Source organism: Mesocricetus auratus, unplaced genomic scaffold, assembly GCF_017639785.1.
Source record: "Mesocricetus auratus isolate SY011 unplaced genomic scaffold, BCM_Maur_2.0 Super-Scaffold_100691, whole genome shotgun sequence".
Taxonomy (NCBI): domain Eukaryota; kingdom Metazoa; phylum Chordata; class Mammalia; order Rodentia; family Cricetidae; genus Mesocricetus; species Mesocricetus auratus.
In genome coordinates, this window is record NW_024429267.1 from 7,853,321 (window position 1) to 7,871,327 (window position 18,007).

At 38.8% G+C, this 18,007-nt stretch overlaps 1 protein-coding gene across 3 annotated transcripts in view; it reads left to right on the forward strand.

The window, feature by feature from the left end:
- The window catches only part of Vps13c (vacuolar protein sorting 13 homolog C), a 146,174-nt gene that overhangs the window by 34,367 nt on the left and 93,800 nt on the right, over window positions 1–18,007 (forward strand). For all 3 annotated transcript variants that reach the window (XM_005075600.3, XM_013117405.2, XM_013117407.3), the window contains 11 exons: window positions 522–602; window positions 1,327–1,384; window positions 3,562–3,689; window positions 5,560–5,666; window positions 6,739–6,910; window positions 8,950–9,012; window positions 12,215–12,341; window positions 12,846–12,940; window positions 15,485–15,627; window positions 16,282–16,474; window positions 17,658–17,772. In XM_005075600.3, coding sequence (XP_005075657.1) covers window positions 522–602; window positions 1,327–1,384; window positions 3,562–3,689; window positions 5,560–5,666; window positions 6,739–6,910; window positions 8,950–9,012; window positions 12,215–12,341; window positions 12,846–12,940; window positions 15,485–15,627; window positions 16,282–16,474; window positions 17,658–17,772 — 1,282 coding nt within the window. The remainder of the gene's footprint in view (window positions 1–521; window positions 603–1,326; window positions 1,385–3,561; window positions 3,690–5,559; window positions 5,667–6,738; window positions 6,911–8,949; window positions 9,013–12,214; window positions 12,342–12,845; window positions 12,941–15,484; window positions 15,628–16,281; window positions 16,475–17,657; window positions 17,773–18,007) is intronic.

Here is an 18,007-nt window from a genome sequence, read left to right on the forward strand (position 1 = left end):
AAGTGGTTTGTGGTCAGGCAAGAGAACTGGTCAAGCTCCACCCTTGGCATAACTGAGCAGGGTGTGCTCTGTGTGTGACTACATGATTCCTGAGTGCTTGACATGGCTCTTAAGCATGGTGGTTCCCCAGCAGTGATAACAGACAGTCTGTAGCTTTCCCTGCCTTATTAACCACAGGCCCCTTTCCCTCCTACCCCCACCCTCCCCAACACACACACAGGGCAGCCATTGATAACTGCTGGAGGGAGCTTGTGTTTTCCTATCTAGCAAAAACAATCTGTTACATGCTCAATTCTCACTATTTGATAATTGAATGAATGTGAATCTTCTGAAAATGTGTTCCCAGAAATGCAGTTTAACAAATGCTAAACTTAAAACAGTCCTATGTATTGGCCCCTTTCTTTTTGCGTATTGTCTTTGCTCTGGGAGTTCAGAATTCCAGTGAGCATGAGGGCAGTTGTTGAATGCTGATGTACAATTTCAGGGTGCGCTGCCTGACCACTTTCATTTTTCTTGCATAGCTTGTGAAACTTGACAGTCTCAGTGCCTACTGGAATGTTGGCTGCCACATGTCTTACCATGGATCAAGGGAGCATATTTTGGTAATTTCAGTTTCTGTCTTGAAGCACTAACTACACACCAGAAGTGTGTTTGAAAGGGAGATCCTTCGTGAGAACAGGCTGTCAGTCATTTGTTTAACTGGCCTATCACTAAACCATGGGTGTGAAAACACTTGTACTCCATCTGTCTCTGACCACTGTGAATCTGAAGATCTTTCTGAAACCGTCCACTCAACAGTGACAGGGGAGCCTGTTACTGTGTCCTCTGTGGTGGTTCATGCTCATTTTGGTGGCATTTTTACTATTTGGTTTCCTGTAAGGTGGATTGGGAGTATTGTGAAGATGCCACCTGTCAGACCCGGGGACATGTGTCTTACAAGTGTTTAAATAGCTATGATAATGATTTCCTACATGGTGGGCCGGCGATTCAGTGTTTCAGTATATTGAGCCAGTGTCTTATTTGTTCGGTTAGAGGAGGGGGCCGGACTCCAGAAACACTCTAACAGAGACTCAGCCTTTGATATTTATCTATCTATGGGTGGTTCTTATAGAGAAGACTATATTTGCTTTCTTAGATATTTAGTTATCTTTATTGTATCTTTAATATAAAGAGAAATACCTATAAACTTATGCTTTATGTTTCTTATGGACTAGTTGTTAAAAGAGATCAGTGAAGGTACTAATGTGAGAACCATTCTTAAAAATTTTTTTATATGTGTAGCTAAGTGTGTATTTCTCTCTCATTTTCAACTTTAAATCTCTTTAGGATCAACTAAAGCGTGAAATTCTTACAAGTAGAAACATCCCCCCAAACCATCAGTACAGTGAGTACCAGAGACAGTTGGTTTTTTAGACAAGACATGGAGTCAATGTTTTCACAAGCTTTTCTAAATGATGTTACTTTAACAAGCAGAATGTGTTATTTTATGGTATTTGGCTTTAGAACATATGTGTTTGCACAGTAACTCCTTAGGACTAGACTGTAACCATGCAGTACTGGAGAATGACGGAGGAGGGCAGAGTAGCCAACCTCCTTCGACCTCTGTGCTTTCTCTGATCTTGTTATAGTGTTCCTTCCCTCTTCTCTCTCTCCCTTCAATCTCCCCTCCCTTTCTTTCTCCTTTTCTCTTCTCTGCTTTCCCTCTTTCCCTTTTGGAATCTTTGGATTTGTGGATTCAGGTCACTTCTAGCAGTGTAAAGCCAATCATACTGGATATTTTTTAAAGTGAACTTTTAAAGGTTTTTGGTAGCTTCTACTTTATTTTCCTGACAGGGCTGCCTGAATTTTTATTCTATGAATCTGCTTTCCCCTCTCAGTTTCATTCTAAGAAGCTGTTCATTTGCTTTTATTCAGTGAACTTTGTAATTCTTTGTAATCGTCATTAGCTTTCACGTTCATTTCTTTCCATATTCAAATTGTCCTGGTTCTCTGTGGCTTTTCTTCCTGTCCTTTGTACCTCATTGCCATTAGAAGATGCCACTTTCTGTTATGTTCATACACTTGAATAATGACAGCATTTGTTAAAGTTTTTAGTTTCATTGATAAACTAGTTCAGAGGATATACAACTTAATTCTCAGGCATTTATGAGTAATATAAATAAGTTAAAATGTTATATAATCTAATGCAAATTATAATTACCATAAGGTAATACATCTATATGACTTTGATACTATTTACAGTCATCATCCCTAGTATAGTTTTTCGTTTTTACTGTCATTCAACCTCAAGAGCATTTTTAGTTTTTCTTAAGGTTGTCTGTGTATGATTAATTTGAAAACACTACACTGGTAATTTGTTTCCTAGGATGATTTTATTTATGTTTCTGTTTCTAAGTTTTGCCAATGATTAAGACAGATATTAGGTTCTATTTTTCTCTTTGTTTTAATGTTTTAAATGAACATTAAATTATTAAATCACAGAGAAACCCAGTTTTAGATAGGGACTGTCTATATTCCATATACTCCTTACCTGGGAGCACACGACTTCAGTTAATTCTAGGGGCATTGTGTTTACCCAATGATCTCCCTAATTTGTTTTATACAGAAAAGTAGATCCTTGTATCTGTCTCTCTCTTCTTTCTCTTTTGCTCTGTGTATTTGCTTGTCTCTGTATGTTTCTATCTCTCTTTATTTTTAACTTGAAAATAGATTTTTTTCTGCAATATATTCTGATCACTGTTTTCCTTCCCTCATCCTTTCCCAGATCCTTTCTATCTCCTCATTCATACAACTCCACACCTTCTTTCTTTTTCATTAGAAAACAGGCAAATACAAAAGCAAGCAAACCAGAGAAAGGAAAAAGCATGAGAAGCACGTACACATGCAAAGACATAGACATACACAGAAAAGCCATAAAAACACAAAATTGGAAACTATAATATATAAACAGAAGACTAGTAAGGAAAAAAAATGCCCAGACAAAGCATAATGAGACAAAAATAAATCTCCAAAAAAGCAGTGAGTTAGTTTTGTGTTGGCTATCTATTGATAGGCATGGGGCCTGTCCTTAAGTGTGGCTTGTATACCCAGTAAAACTCCCTTAGAGAAACTGAGTTTCCTTCATGAAGTTGTCATTTGGAGATAGATTCTTGGTTAGGGATGGGAAATCGTGTCTACTTCTACCTCTCATTTGGCTTGGACTTGTGTAGGCCCTGTGCATGCTTTCACTGTCTCTGTGAGTTCATATGCCTTTCACATTTCTTTTTTTTTTTGTTTTTGTTTTTTTTTTTACGAGACAGGGTTTCTCTGTATTGTTTTCGAGGCTGTCGGTCCAGCCCAGCCTCGAACTCACAGAGATCCGCCTGCCTCTGCCTCCCGAGTGCTGGGATTAAAGGCGCATGCCACCACCGCCTGGCTTCACATTTCTTGATAGTGATTTTGTTGCATATACATGGTGTCATTTACTTTTTTACTTTCAAAGTGCAATATTCTCATAATTATTCATAGTTGTTCATAGATAAGAGTATGTAAACATATCTATGTCTTTCCATGTGATGTCAGTTTTCCAGCCAATATCGGCCTCTGCAAAACTCTACATGAATCCTTGTGCAGAATCAGAACTTAAAACACCCAAACTTGATGGGAACATAGAAGTACAAAATATCGCCATTGAGCTGACGAAGCCTCAGGTAAGATTTCTTTAGATACCGCTGGCTTTAATTAGCTTTGAATCCTGATTTTTTCAATTGTCCTTGTTATTACTCATTCCCTATGGTCTGGTGGTACTTTCTGTTTCATTCTGTTGACATTTTATGCAAAAAACATAAAACAAAAAGCCACCAAAACCAAAAAAGCCGGTTGAAGAGAAATTTCAGACAGTTTCCATTAATCTGACCTTTTTCACAAATGATACTTGATCTTATTAAACTATAGTGAATGATATTTCCTTTGAATTCATAATTATAGGACAATTTTAGTTTGCTTTTCTACTTTTATTTTTCTCTTCTCATCTATTAGACTGTGTGTGTATACGTGTGAGCATGTGTGTGCGTGCAAGCATGTGTGTGTACGCATGTGTGCATGGGTATAGGATCGGAGGATAACTTGAAAGAGTCGGGTTTTCTTCCTCCATCTTGTAGGCTCTGGGGATTGACCTTGGGTTTTTAGGCTTGGCACAAGCCTTTACTCCATGAACCATCATGCCAGCCACCTTTTTAGGTTTTTTTAAAAGTTTATTTCTATTTATATATAGTGTGTGAGCCTCTGTGTATGTATGGGTTTGCAGGGGTCTAAGGAGATGAGTTGAGGGTGTTGGATCCTTTGGAACTGGAGCTATTGGGGGTTGTGTGCTACCATGTGGGTGCTGGAATTAAACCCAGGCCCTCTGTAAGAAAAAGCCCCTGCTCCTAACCACTGACTTATCTCTCCAACCCCATCATCTCAGTTTTTAATAGCAGACACCCAAGTACTATTGTTTTAGTTTTTAGAGCAGCTGTTTTTCCTGTGTTTGTTTTCCAAGTGTGGTTATATGCCTGGAAGCTTTGGATGGCAGCCCTGGAGACTTCAATTGAGAGGATGAGAAGTGTTGATACCTGGGCTTATAGCTTAATGCTCTCTAATAAATATACTGTAAATGGCCTTTGTCACTTTAGAGTTTCTAGTAGCTACTTTACCAACAAGGAAAATAACATCTGTTTATTTTTGCCTGGTCCAGAACTCACTATTTACCTCAGGATGGCTTTAAACTTATAGTGTTTCTTCTGTCTTAGACTTCTGAGTGCTAGGATTATAAATGTGTACCATCATGTTTAGCTTAAAACAAACCTTAATAATCCATTTTGCCTAACATAATGTTTCTATAATTTTATTTCATAACACTGTGAATGTAAATTATAACTAGTTATTTCTCCCTTATGCCTTTGAAATCTTGGATGGAGTTTATTGCTGAAGGTTAGGCTAGACACATTTCTCAGGTAACCCTTAGGTAGAATTGTATTGAGGAAAATCCAAAGGAAGCTAGACCTTTTTCTGACGGAGCCTGTGAGCATTCTCACCCCTTCCTTGTGTGTCTCTCTTCATTTGAGCTGTTTGTCAGGTCTACACAACACAGAGTTGTATTGGCAGTAAATTGAGTGCGTGTATAGCTTCATCTTGCTTAGCTATGTGTCAGTTTTCTGGAGCAGATTGGAAGTTGGCTCCTATAGCTGTGGCAAAAGTGAAGCTCCAGAGGAAAAGTGGACAGGTTTAGAAACACAGATACTTCCAATACTGGGAAAAAACACAATTTCACTATTGCTAAAATAGGCATTTATTTCTCATTTTAGAATACTGAAAAAAAAGTGTCTATTATTGGTCATTTGACAGTTTAAATAGCTGCACAGTTTTCTTTTATAGAAGAACTTAAAATATCATGTTTTTATTTCTAATTGATAATCTCAGGTTTAATCAGGCATAGTTAGTATATTATTGAATTTTGGGGTCCTCTAGAAAAGGAGAATCCGATCTAATTTTATTTGTATGTTCACTGTAACAAACCTAATTTTGTTCTTGTTTCAATAGTACTTAAGTATGATTGACTTTTTGGAGTCACTGGATTATATGTTTAGAAATGCCCCATACAGGAAGTACAAACCTTGTTTACCACTTCACACCAATTGTCGGCAATGGTAAGTTAGAATTTGCTCTTTTTATCTAAAAATTATTTTCTTTCTCTGTGTCTGTCTGTCTGTCTGTCTGTCTGTCTGTCTCTCTCTCTCTCTCTCTGTGTGTTGTAGATGTGAGGTTCTGCTTGCCTTTGTGGATATGTGTGAAGACTGGAGGTTGATGTTAATGTCGTCCTTTCTATTCTCATCCCTTACTTTTTGAGACATCATCTCACTGAATCTGGAACTCTCCCATTTCATCTCTGTTGGCTGGCCAGCAAGCCCTTAAGTTCTGTCTTTTCCCCCAACTTTTATGTGCATTCTGGGGATGCAAACTCAGGTTTGCATCTTTTACTTGTTCATCAAGCACATTGACTACTGAGTCATCATCTTAGCTCTTGTTCTTTTATTTTATGAGAAATGAATAATCCATGTAGTCTGGGCATTCAGAGTTAAGAAACCCTTAAGCTGTAGTTGTCTAGACCCTTCTAAAACAATAAAAAAGAGAGATCTTTTTTGTTTGTGCTGTTGATGTTGTCTTCTCACAAATGCCTTGTTTTATATTCCGCTTCCGGATTCCCAAAGTTTTAACTTTCCAGACTTTGAGCATGTTTTAAAAAGCCTTGTTAGTCATCCATATGAACTCAAGACAGTAATCAGTAGAACACAGCCTGTAGGCATGTTTCACTTAGTAGTGGAGATGTATCATGTGAAATGCTTTTCATGGTTGTGTGGGCATCACGCAGTGTGAACTAAGATAGCTATGACATCACAGGGTAATGTAATTGTAAGAAGCCATTGTGCTGTATGTGGTCTGCCATTTAGTGAGAAGTTGCTGTCTGGCATGTGACTGGACTGTTTTCCACATGTATCATTTTGTGCCTTTGTGGGTTTGCTTTGGCATGCCCTCTCCCTGGAGTATCTTTTGCTACTCTGTTTAGGTCAGAGAGCTATACTGGGGGGCTTGCAGTGTTACTGGAAGATGGTGAAAAGAAGAACAATAACAACAAAAAAATCAATGTGGTATCTCTGAAAAGTCAGAACTATTTCCTTACACCCTTATGTCCATGTGTACATTAACAACATTTGACTTTAGGTGGAAATATGCAATTGATTCTGTTCTTGAAGTTCATATAAGAAGATATACTCAGATGTGGTCATGGAGTAACATAAAAAAACACCGGCAGTTACTCAAGAGTTACAAAATTGCCTACAAAAACAAGTTAACACAAACGAAAGTCTCAGAAGAAATACAGAAACAAATTCAGGTATGTTTTGCATATGTTAGTATTGCTATATGACTAATCACTCTTTAATATTCTCTGTTTGTTTATTTGAGACAGGGTCTCATTCTGTAGCCCTGGCTACCTTGGAATTCGTTCTGTAGACTAGGTTGGTCTTGAACTCACAGAGATCCACCTGCTTCTGCTTCCTGAGTGCTGGGATTAAAGGCTCATACTGCTATATCTAGCTCCTTTAATATTCTGTGTATACAGCTTGAATTAGAAAGCTATTTGACAAAGAACAGACTCATCACTTTGAGGAGAATTATATGAAAAAAGTGTATTCTTTATTTTTTTTCTTCCTTTTTATGAACTGGCAATCCCTTTTCCCTGACATAATGTCAATTACAGTAAAACTACTATAGACTATTTGGGAAAATGTGTTTGGTTTTCTACTATTGTTTCAAAAATGGACATCAGACTCATTTAAATGTTCTTTTGTTGCATCTTGTTTTATTCATAAAATTCTTCATATATATACTGTAGTGTTCTCTCCCTTTTAGAACTTAAAGTATTATTTATAAACAAAACAAAACCGCTTTCTTCCTTGAGGAAGGCCTGGGGTCTCACTTGTACCCTGAATACAGAATTAGTTTTCTAGCTTCTGGTGGCTGCTGCCATCGAGTCCTGGTGTCCGGGCTGTGAGACTGGGCTGGACTCTTGTGCCTATGAATCATGATAGTCACCATTGTGACGCATCAGGAAGAACATAGGTGTGGGAGCCGAAGATCGGGACTCAGTTGCCCCGTGCTTACCAGGTGTTCTGGTCACCGACTCTGGTTTCTCAGCTTCTCAAGTATATTGTTTTATCCTCAGGAATAAAGTGAAAACTACATCTGTCTTACAGTCCCAAGAGATGTATAAACGAAATACATGAATTACCTGAGATACGGGTATCCAGTAAATGCTAGAGTCTCAGTTTTTTTCTTTAGTCTATGTGGTGACTCAACTAATTTACATTCCCTTTTTAATTTTCTTTGTAATGATATAGTTGCTATAAAATGCTATAAAATAATACTGAATAGGGGAGAGTAAAACGTAAGGATCTCTCTCTCTCTCTCTCTCTCACACACACACACACACACACACACACACACACACACACACACACACACTACCTGAAAACAAATCTCCTTTTTTATCATTTTTAAATTTCAGTGTTAAAATTATGTGTATATGCATGTCTGTGGGTGGGTTTTTATATACAACAAAGTACAGGAGGCAAGAAGGGGGCATCAGATGCCCTGGAGCTGGAGTTATAGGTGGTAGTGGGTGCTGGGAACTAAGCTCCACTCCTCTGCAGGGAATCCAGGCCTGTTTTCCAGACACCTCTTCAGCCCTCCACTTCCCTTCCTTTTTTTAAAAAAAACTTTTTAAAGATGTTATTTATTTTATATGTGTGAGTGTTCTGCCGGCATGTATGCATGTCTGTGCACCATGTGTGCCTGGTGCCTGTGGAGGTCAGAAAAGGCATCAGATCTCCTGCTACAGATGGCTGTGAGTGCCCGTGTGGGTTTTGGAAATTGAACTTGGTTCCTTTGTTGGAGAAGTCAGTGGTCTTGACCACTGAGCCATCTCTTCATCTCCATTCTTGTTTTTATGTGCAGTTATGTATGTCTCACAGAAAAAGTGTTATTTTCAAACTCCTTTGCTCAGCCTAGATACAGGGTGGAAGGCTTGGGTCTTGCCCCAAATAATGTGACAGACTTTGATGATTTCCCCATGGGAGGCCTCACCCTCTCTGAGGAGTGGATGGGGGTGGGATGGGGACATGCTGAGGGGAGTGGGAAGATGGGAGGGAGAGGGAACTGGGATTGGTATGTAAAATAAGATTGTTTTTAATTAAAAATAAATAAAAATTAGGATTAAATTTCTTATAAAACTTTTACTTTTCTTGCTATAAAAATTAAAAAGATTAAAAGCTCATGCCTTCATTAGACCCCCATCAGTATTGGTAATGACTGGGTGAATCCATCAGTCATCGAGTATGTTTTTGATCTAATCATTTTTCTCTTGTTTTGCAGGACTTGGAGAAGAGTTTAGATGTTTTTAACATAATTTTAGTGAGACAACAAGCACAAGTTGAGGTAATCATTTTGGTTAACTGACTTTAGGCTTTACTAACATGTTTACATCACCACTTTAAACCCAGGATGAAGAAATCTCTGTTTTTATGGGAAGTTGCTGAGGTTTACCCAAATGAGATTAGACATCAGGTTCTTATTGCTTTATTTAGTGTCTAGACAAAACTAACTGGAAAAAAAGCCTGCTAATATGAGAAGGGAGAGGTTTAAAGTCCTGTAAATCTAGGTTCTCCATCATTCTAGCAACTTAACTGTGCAGTTAACATCTGGCATCAGGCAGTGGTTTTCCTTATGACCTTAACATACTTACTTCAGCTTTGTATTTACTCATACCATAATTAATTTGTTCCTTGCTCATTTTCTCTTCCCTCTTTTTTCTTCCCTTCCGCTGTCTTTCTCGTCCTTATTTTCCAAAATCAGGACCAATTTGTCTATAATGTTTTTTTCTCTGCCTGTTCACCAGGACATTATGTACCTTGTTCTTTCTGTGTCATTTCTATTCCTTTTCAGTGACTAAAAACGGATTGCAAATGAAGTAGAGCTTATAGAAACATTAGAAAATGTAGATGTTGTCTTGAACGCTCAGCTGCCTGCATTTCCTTTTAAGTCCTTCCTAGAGATCTCAAAGGCATACCACCCCCTGTTCTGTGATGCTGGAGACTGAGTCCATTGCTCAATCATTCAGCTCTCCTTCCAGTCCATGCTCATTTTAAAATTTGACTAAGGCACATGCACTTCTTTATTTACATAGCAGAAACTTAATGATTTTCTGTCATTCTAGATTACGGTTAAGTGCATGAATTTGAAGGTCAGATGGTTCCAGTTTTTGCAGGCTTTTGATTTTGTGACCTGGGGCTAGCTATTTAATTTCTTTGTGCTTTGCTTTTCTCATTTATAATGGGACCTGAGTCATGTTCTTAATGTGGGGGATAAGTTCATTTATGTGATAGTTCATATAAAGCACTTGGACTGTTAGGGGCCTGGCCCTCAGGAATGATTAAGTAAGTGATTTTTTTCTTCTTCCTCTTTATCATTTATATTAGCATAACAGATTGAGCAAAACAGATCCCTTCCAGTGGGAGAGAAGGATAATAAACATACAGTTAAGCATAAATAGGCAGGGCATAAACAGAGTGCTGGGACTAGACAGTGGGGTTGCAGTTTTAAATGGGAGAGCAGAGAAAGCTTCACTCAGAAAGGGAGAGTACTAATGATCCAAGGAGGGTGAGGGAGAAGCCAGAACGATGTCTAAGGGAAGAGCTGAACCAGGAAGAAAGAATAAATGGTACCAGTTTAAAGGTTTGGGGCTGGGAGCTCATCTGGCTTATTTAGGGAGTGTTGTAACCAGATCTATGAGGGGGCGGGCGGCAGCCACTGTGACTTACAAGAAGTGGCAGGGTGAAGTGGCAGGGTGCTGCCGGGAACTGGGGAGATCACCTTGTTGTATAGTGTCTTGTAAGCAGCCTCAGATTTTGACTTTTATTCTGAATTGTCAGTTCTTTAATATTGCTTTTGAGAAACAGGATGTTATAATTGGGCATGCTTTAGAACTCATCCTAGGTGCTTTGCAAACAGCTATAGGAAGGAGGATGAGGGTACAAATAGGGAGACCAGTTGGTATTGAACTGATTTGAGGATGGGTGACATGATCTTGATGGATATTGATTGCAGTAGAATAGATACTGAGTGCCAGAGTCTAGATGCTTCGAAGGCAGAGCCCATATTACCGAATATAGGTTAGATATAAGAGAGTTAAAAACCCTGGGTTCCTTTGGTATAGATAGTTGAAAGTGTAGATCTGTCATCAGATGAGATGGGGAAGATTGGGTGGAACAGCTTGGGTATGGTGTGAGAAGATCCAGAGTTCACATCAGATGCAGGAATGTGAACTCAGAGCTCAGAAGAGAAGTCTGTGATGCAGGTATCAATTCAGGGTGTGTTAGACCAGTGAGGTTGAATAAAGTCACCTAAAGAATTAGAGGAGAGTTGCTCTTAGTTGTTATGCTCAGAGAGATGGGAAACAACTCAGAGGTGACCATGGGGCATTGTGGATTTGAAGGAGGAGCTGTGCTAACACAACTCCAAATCCAGGAGAATGACTTGAACACCTGTGCCTAACTGTGACAGAAGCACCTGAACAGCAGCTGAGCTTCAGACCGGAGCTGTACAATTACATGTGTGGAATGCTTTCAAATAATATTTCTTTCTTCTTTCCATTTTGGATGACTGACTGTCTCTGTCTGTCTGTTCCTTTCTGCTCATTCTGTCTATACACAAACACTACATACAAACATCTGTATAAATGTGTATAATATAAAGGCACAATGTGTGTGTATACACATGCATGTTAATGCTAGAATGAAAATACCCTGTTTAATACATCTTGATATCTTTTCCTGTCTTCACTCTTGAATGCTTTCACTCATGGGTAGGGTAGGACAAACACTGAATATTTTCCCCATGGTTAGCTTTATATTCAGTCATCAAACCTCCTCTTTTGTTATAGAACTTAATTATTTCTTTTAACTTCTCTTCTGGATTGTTTTTACTTTTTACTATGGGAAACTTAGGTATGTTAATGATTCACTATCCATGGAAAATTCTCTTAAAAATTAAAATTAGGGAATGGGAAGGTAGAGTCTAAATCATTTACCCATAACCCTAACCCTTTTCTTTATACTTGTCTTCTGGTTTTTGAAAAATGGGCCAAGAGAAGGAGCAGTAGGAAGCACACTGAGATTTATATTAGGCAAGGGTTGAGATGGGATTTGAGGACCATTTCTGTCACTGTCTCTCCTTTCCACCATGAACTAGTTTGCAAACCGGTAATGTGTGTAAATTCTGAAGTGTGCTTTTTAGATGAATACATTACAGGTACAGAAGCATCTTCCTTTAAAGACTCATTTTCATTTTATAAGAATGTTATTCTAGTGTCTCTTTTGACACTTGCACGTTACAGTACATAGGGAAATTTCCAGATTCCTTAGCTATAGCTGAATAGAGTGTCTCCCCTAAAATCCTATCAGTAGGTGCAGGGAGTAGATTATCCATAGACCACACTATCCAGGCCATACTATGAGCATAATTTCAGAAAGAATTGGCCTCCTCTCCTGTCTATTGAAGCATTAAATGAAATTGACCACAGTTATACTTGACAGTGAGCAGAGTTTTTCTTCTGAATGAATCTTCAATTTTTATTTTTCAGATCATTCATTCTGGGCAGAAATTAAGAAAAAAGTCTGCTGAAGCAGGCGAGAAACGTGGCTGGTTTAGTGGGTTTTGGGGAAAGAGAGAGACTAAGAAGAAAGATGAGGACTCATTGATCCCTGAAAGTAAGTGTCACGGCAGGCAGTCATCAACCACTGACAAGGAAAAGCCGTGTACATTGTCTCACAAGCCCAGCAGAGGAACACATGAGCACATGTGACAGGCTATATAATTGCTTTACTTTTCTGCCTGGAGTAAGACTTGTGAGAAATTTAACATGTTCATTTCTTAGACGTCTCAGTGTTCTATGTTCCTTTTTGTTAACTTTTAAATGGTTTTTAATGACAAATTAAGGTTTGAAATTTTCAGTGAATTTAAAAATGTGTATATCTGAGAACTGAATTTCCTTAACAGCGAGTGTCTTTTCTCATTTTCTTAACACAGTCAAATACAGGGTGTTTTTTAAAATTAAGCCACACTGGTGTGATAGAAGGAATTAGGTGGCTGATTTTGCTTTAGCATTCATGTCTGTGGGCTTTTTTCCCCCCAGTGTATTTTTTGTTGATTATTAAAAAATTATCTTTAAACCTGAAGCCATTCATTTCCTAAATGACAGTCTTATCTCATAGCTATCGATGACCTCATGACTCCAGAGGAGAAAGACAAGCTCTTCACTGCCATTGGCTACAGTGAGAGCACCTACAACTTGGCTTTGCCCAAGCAGGTAGGTGTTGGGTGTCTTGATTCACTTGCTGGGTTATCTTGAGTTGGGTTAAATTAGTGATGTTGTAAGTAGCTACTGAAAATGTGTTGTCCTTAGTTTGCTTGCCTAATGTTTTTATGGGGCCTTATTAAGTCAAAAGTGTACGACTGCTCGATTTAATGAATAAAGGAAGAACCTGGTGAAAGTTCTTGTTGGGGTGTGCAGTTGAATCTTTAAGACATTTTTATTGTTAAGTTTAACTCCTAGCAAGAGTGAACAGATCAAAAGCATCCCCCATATTTGGCAGGCTGAAAAGCCACTACAGTGACCACCAGTGTCAAGGGTTAAAATATTGCAACCATCCTAGAATCCCCTATGCCTCCCCTCCCCTCTTCTCTTGAGATAACCAGTGTCCTGATTATTACCACAGTCACTTCTTTCATTTCCTTTTGTGTTTTGCTATAGGCACCAGGATTTTGTTCTGTATAGTTTTTCATCTTTCTGTAAACGAAGCACAAAGCATGCCTGACTTTTCCCGTGGAGCCATCTTTACTGTTGCACCTAATATATTTTTCTCATTTTCATTGTTGTATAGGGTTCTATCATTTGAAGTACCAGAACTTACTTATCTGTTCTTTTACCAAAAAGCATTTGGGTTGCCTTTATTTCTAGTTCACACACCCCCTTTAACTGTGTGTTTTCATTCCCACTGAGTAAGTACCTAGGAGTGAAATTTTTGGGTCATAGGGTAGATGCATGTAGATTAAAAAAAAGTTCCCCAAATATCACTCATTGTGATGGCCGTTCTTCATGTGTTTACTTTTAGCCATTCTAAGGGGAAGGCATGCTATCCCACTGTATTTTTAATTAATATTTTAAGTTATATTTTTCCTGACAATGATGTTGAGCATGTTTCCATGGCTGCCTAGCCATCCTTTGTGTTCATTTGTAAGTGTCCACTTTAAGAGTTGTCCTTCCATTGTTGTTCCTGGGACTCTTTGTGGATTTACTTACGGGTCTTGTATCTTTTGTACTAGTATACAACTTTTAGAATCATCTCGTGCTTTCAGGAAAGCTGCTGTACTGTTAGAGATTGTGTTGACTTTAGAGATGATTTTGGGGAGATGGCGAGTGTCATGGAGTTGCATCTTGTGTCCCCTCATTGCTCTGTCTCTGACCGTTGCCCTTATTTCCCTTTTCTTGAGTGATGTCTGCTGTTTTCTTCCCTCTAATGAAGATCTGCTTATAATTATTTTCTAAATTTTTGTTTTTTCTGAAAATAGCTATTATTTTCCCATGTGTCTTAAGGAGATTCCTCCCACTTTTGCATATAAAATTCTAGATTGTTGATTCCTTTTTAAAAAAGAGTTTGAGTTCATAATTCTGATGCTGTCTGGATTATACTGTTTGTCAGTACGTTCAGGTGTGAGCTGTACTGTATCATTGTGACATTTGTGCTCACTTATTTCCTTTATATGTTTTTTTAATCAGTGTAGGGCATTTTAATTTAAACTTTTCTTAGTGTAATTTTCTAATTTTCCTTCATTCTTGAGAATTTCATATAAGATCCACCTCTATTTCTCTCTTCTACCTCTCTCATATCTCCATGTTTTTCCCTTCCTTTTACTCCACCATCCTCCCTGTTTGTAACAACTCACTAAATCCAATTAGTGTTGTTCATGTACATATGGGAATATGCATTGGAGAAAGTTTTTTTGAACTCTAGGTTTTCAGCATTTTACTGTGTATAAATTTATAATTGCTTTTGTTCATGTAGTTTGACTGTCAAAGGTCTCATCAGTGTGAAGACTTTCTGTCACACTGATACTTCCCTTCTCCTTCAGGACTTCTGATGTAGGCTGTGTCTTTGTGGTGTCCTCTGTCCCCTTTCAGCTCTCTGCACGTCTAAGTCTTTTCCCTCTTCATTTGGAGGCTTTCCTCTAATTCTCTTTAGCTGTTTGTTCCTGGGTCTCAACCAGACCGGAAGCTGCTCTATCAGTGCCACTGCCTTGTGCGAGGACCTGATTTCCAGTATCTTCCTGGCGAGCCTCATTTCACAGGCTGTCTTCATGCTAGTAAAAGTTCAGGGGGAAACACAGCCCCACATTTCACATCATCTCTCCAGTGTTGTCTGTCCTAAGTACATTTTTGTCTAGAAGTATTCTCACATATGCATGCGTGTGTATGTGTATAATGTGTGTGTGTGTGTGTGTGTGTGTGTAATATGCATGTAAGTTTCTACAGCCATCCAGCAGTTATTTTTGTCTATAGTTTTTCTTTCCTTCAGCTAGAGGATTGGTTACATGCTTAGTTTGCTTGAGTGAAAGCTTCTCAATGGAGATTTTCTGCCCCTAAAGGTTTTCTCACTGTTTCTTTAAAACTAAACAAATGGCATATTTGTAAGTGTGCTGTGTGTCCCAGTAGGCTTTCATTGAGGGTATGTGTGTTCTGGAACCCGTAAGTTTTATAGAATCATTTCATAATTCACCATATTTAATTAAGATAAAACCATTAAAGCTAGAATTTATTCACATGGTAACCATTTTCATTCATTCCTCTGTTTAGTATGTGGCCCATATACTGACTCTGAAGTTGGTGAGCACCTCTATTACAATAAGAGAAAATAGAAATGTTCCAGAAATCTTGAGAATTCAGATAATTGGCTTGGGTACCCAGGTATCCCAGCGACCAGGAGCACAAGCACTTAAGTAAGTTTTTAAGAACTTATTTTCATTTACATTTATGGTTTTAGGCCCCAAATATATATATACATGTATATATGTGTGTATATATATATGCTTATCACGCAGGGTTTCAGTTAGAGTGTCTGCACAGTGGCAGCTGTTCAGGGTATATAGTACATTACATTTCTATTTTCAGGACTTTTAAATTATATTTGATAATAGTATATGCAAAAAATTAATTCAAGACTATTTAACACATTAGACAACTTATCGTAGTGCATGGTGTGAAATGCCTACAGTTAGATTGCACAGTTCAGTTGTAGGCAAGAGTAACTGAAACAATAGGAGGTGTAGGCAGCTGGGAGGAAAGGATGCCAGAAGAAGCAGGAGGAGGATGTGGGAGTGGTGTGGAAACAGGGTGATGGCATTATCTGTGTCTAAACATCGTTACCGGAACATGTGGCACACGCTGAGGTTGACTAAAGTAGTTTTTATGTGGATGATAAATAGCTAATATGACAGTGACTGACAACAACAAAAGTGGGTTTTGTAGGTAAATGAAGACCAGCCTAAGGAGATGAACTGTAACTTTGGGCATAGGGTTGGCTCTCAAAGGAGTTTTCAAAGGAATTGCTATAGTTTTATCTGTTACACACTTGCTTTTTCCTTATTGGATAGGATAGAAGCAAAATTAGAACATTGGTACGTCACAGGTTTGCGACAACAAGACATTGTGCCATCACTGGTTGCTTCCATTGGGGATACTTCATCATCCTTGCTCAAAATTGAGTTTGAAACCAACCCTGAGAACAGTCCTGCTGACCAGACTCTAATCGTTCAGTCACAGCCTGTGGAGGTCATCTATGATGCTGTAAGTGTAGGCAGGATGACTTTTAAAGCTGCCTCCAGGGTTGGGAAGGTGGCTTAATACGTAAGTGCACTTGGTATGCAAACATAAGGCTCTGAGTTTGAACCCTTAGCATTCAAATAAAACATTGGAATGGGCATGCATGTGCCCATAAGCCAGCCCTGTGGGAGGTGGGCAGGAGGGTTGCTGGGACTTGCTGGCTGCCAGACTAGTTCCATGTTCAGTGAGAAGCCCTGTGTCAAGTGAAGAAGGCAGAGAGTGGCAGAACAGGACACTATGTTCTCTGGCCTCTGCACATATGCATGGGTGCACTTATCTGCATGCACATGATTATATATTACACATGCATATACCATAGACACACACACACACACACACACACACAAATTTAAAAAGTTTTTTCCTTTTTTTGAAGGGATGGCTCAGTGGGTAAAGGCACTTGCCATGCAAGCCTGATGAGCTGAGTTCAATTGCTGGAACCCACGTAAGGGCAATAGGAGAGAACTAACTCCACAGAGCTGTTCTCTGATCCCCATACGTCTGCTCTGACCTGTGTGTGTGTGTGTGTGTGTGTGTGTGTGTGTTTGTTTGTGCACGCGTGTGAGTGTGCACAAGCACTCATACAAATGATAAAGTTGAAAACATTTTATATTGTAGTGGAACACACATGACAAGACTTGCCATCTTACACATTTTAAGATCGTGGTTCAATTGTTTAGCAACATTCACAACTGTACTAAGTTGCTGTACAATGGATCTTCAGAACTTTCTTTGTCATATAAAATCTGACATTTTTATATTTAAGTTTTATATGAAGGTAAGAGTGAACAGCTTTCCCCGTTTCTTCTCTAAATGTCAAAGCATGGCAGAATTCAAATGCGGTGTTGAGGGATGGGACTTATTCTCAACCTGCAGGCTGAAACTAGAGGTCATGTCAGTTGCTACTTCCATGAGCCGCTCAGTCCTCTTGCCACTGCCATGGTACGTGTAGGTTTTCCTTTCTCCAGGAAGCTCACTAGGCCGTCCTCGCTCACATTGTTTCTCACTCCTGAAGGGAATGTAGTAGTTTAGAATGCCTTTGGATTCCTTAGTTCAAAGCCACGGCTGTTTATAACTGAGGCAAATCCTTAAGGTTTATAACATACATTTAATATTTAACTCTTGTGTTTTAAAATTCTTTTTACAGAAAACTATCAATGCTGTAGTGGAATTCTTTCAGTCAAATAAGGGGTTGGATCTTGAGCAAATTACATCAGCTACATTGATGAAGCTGGAAGAAATTAAGGAGAGAACAGCTACAGGTGAAATCTTTAGCTTTGTCTCTCTGCACTGACTAAACTTGAAACACATCCATTGTAATGGAAACATTGTGTTTAAGGTAGTTTAGGTTGTTTTATTTCTGTTTTGAAATTAGGCTGTGTTATATGGCTAACTCAGAGTTGTACAGCCTGCTAGGCTGCCTGAGTAATGGAGGGTGCAGATGCTTCTCTCTGCCTTACATCTAAGGATCCTGCGCCTTGTAATGAACTTGAGGTG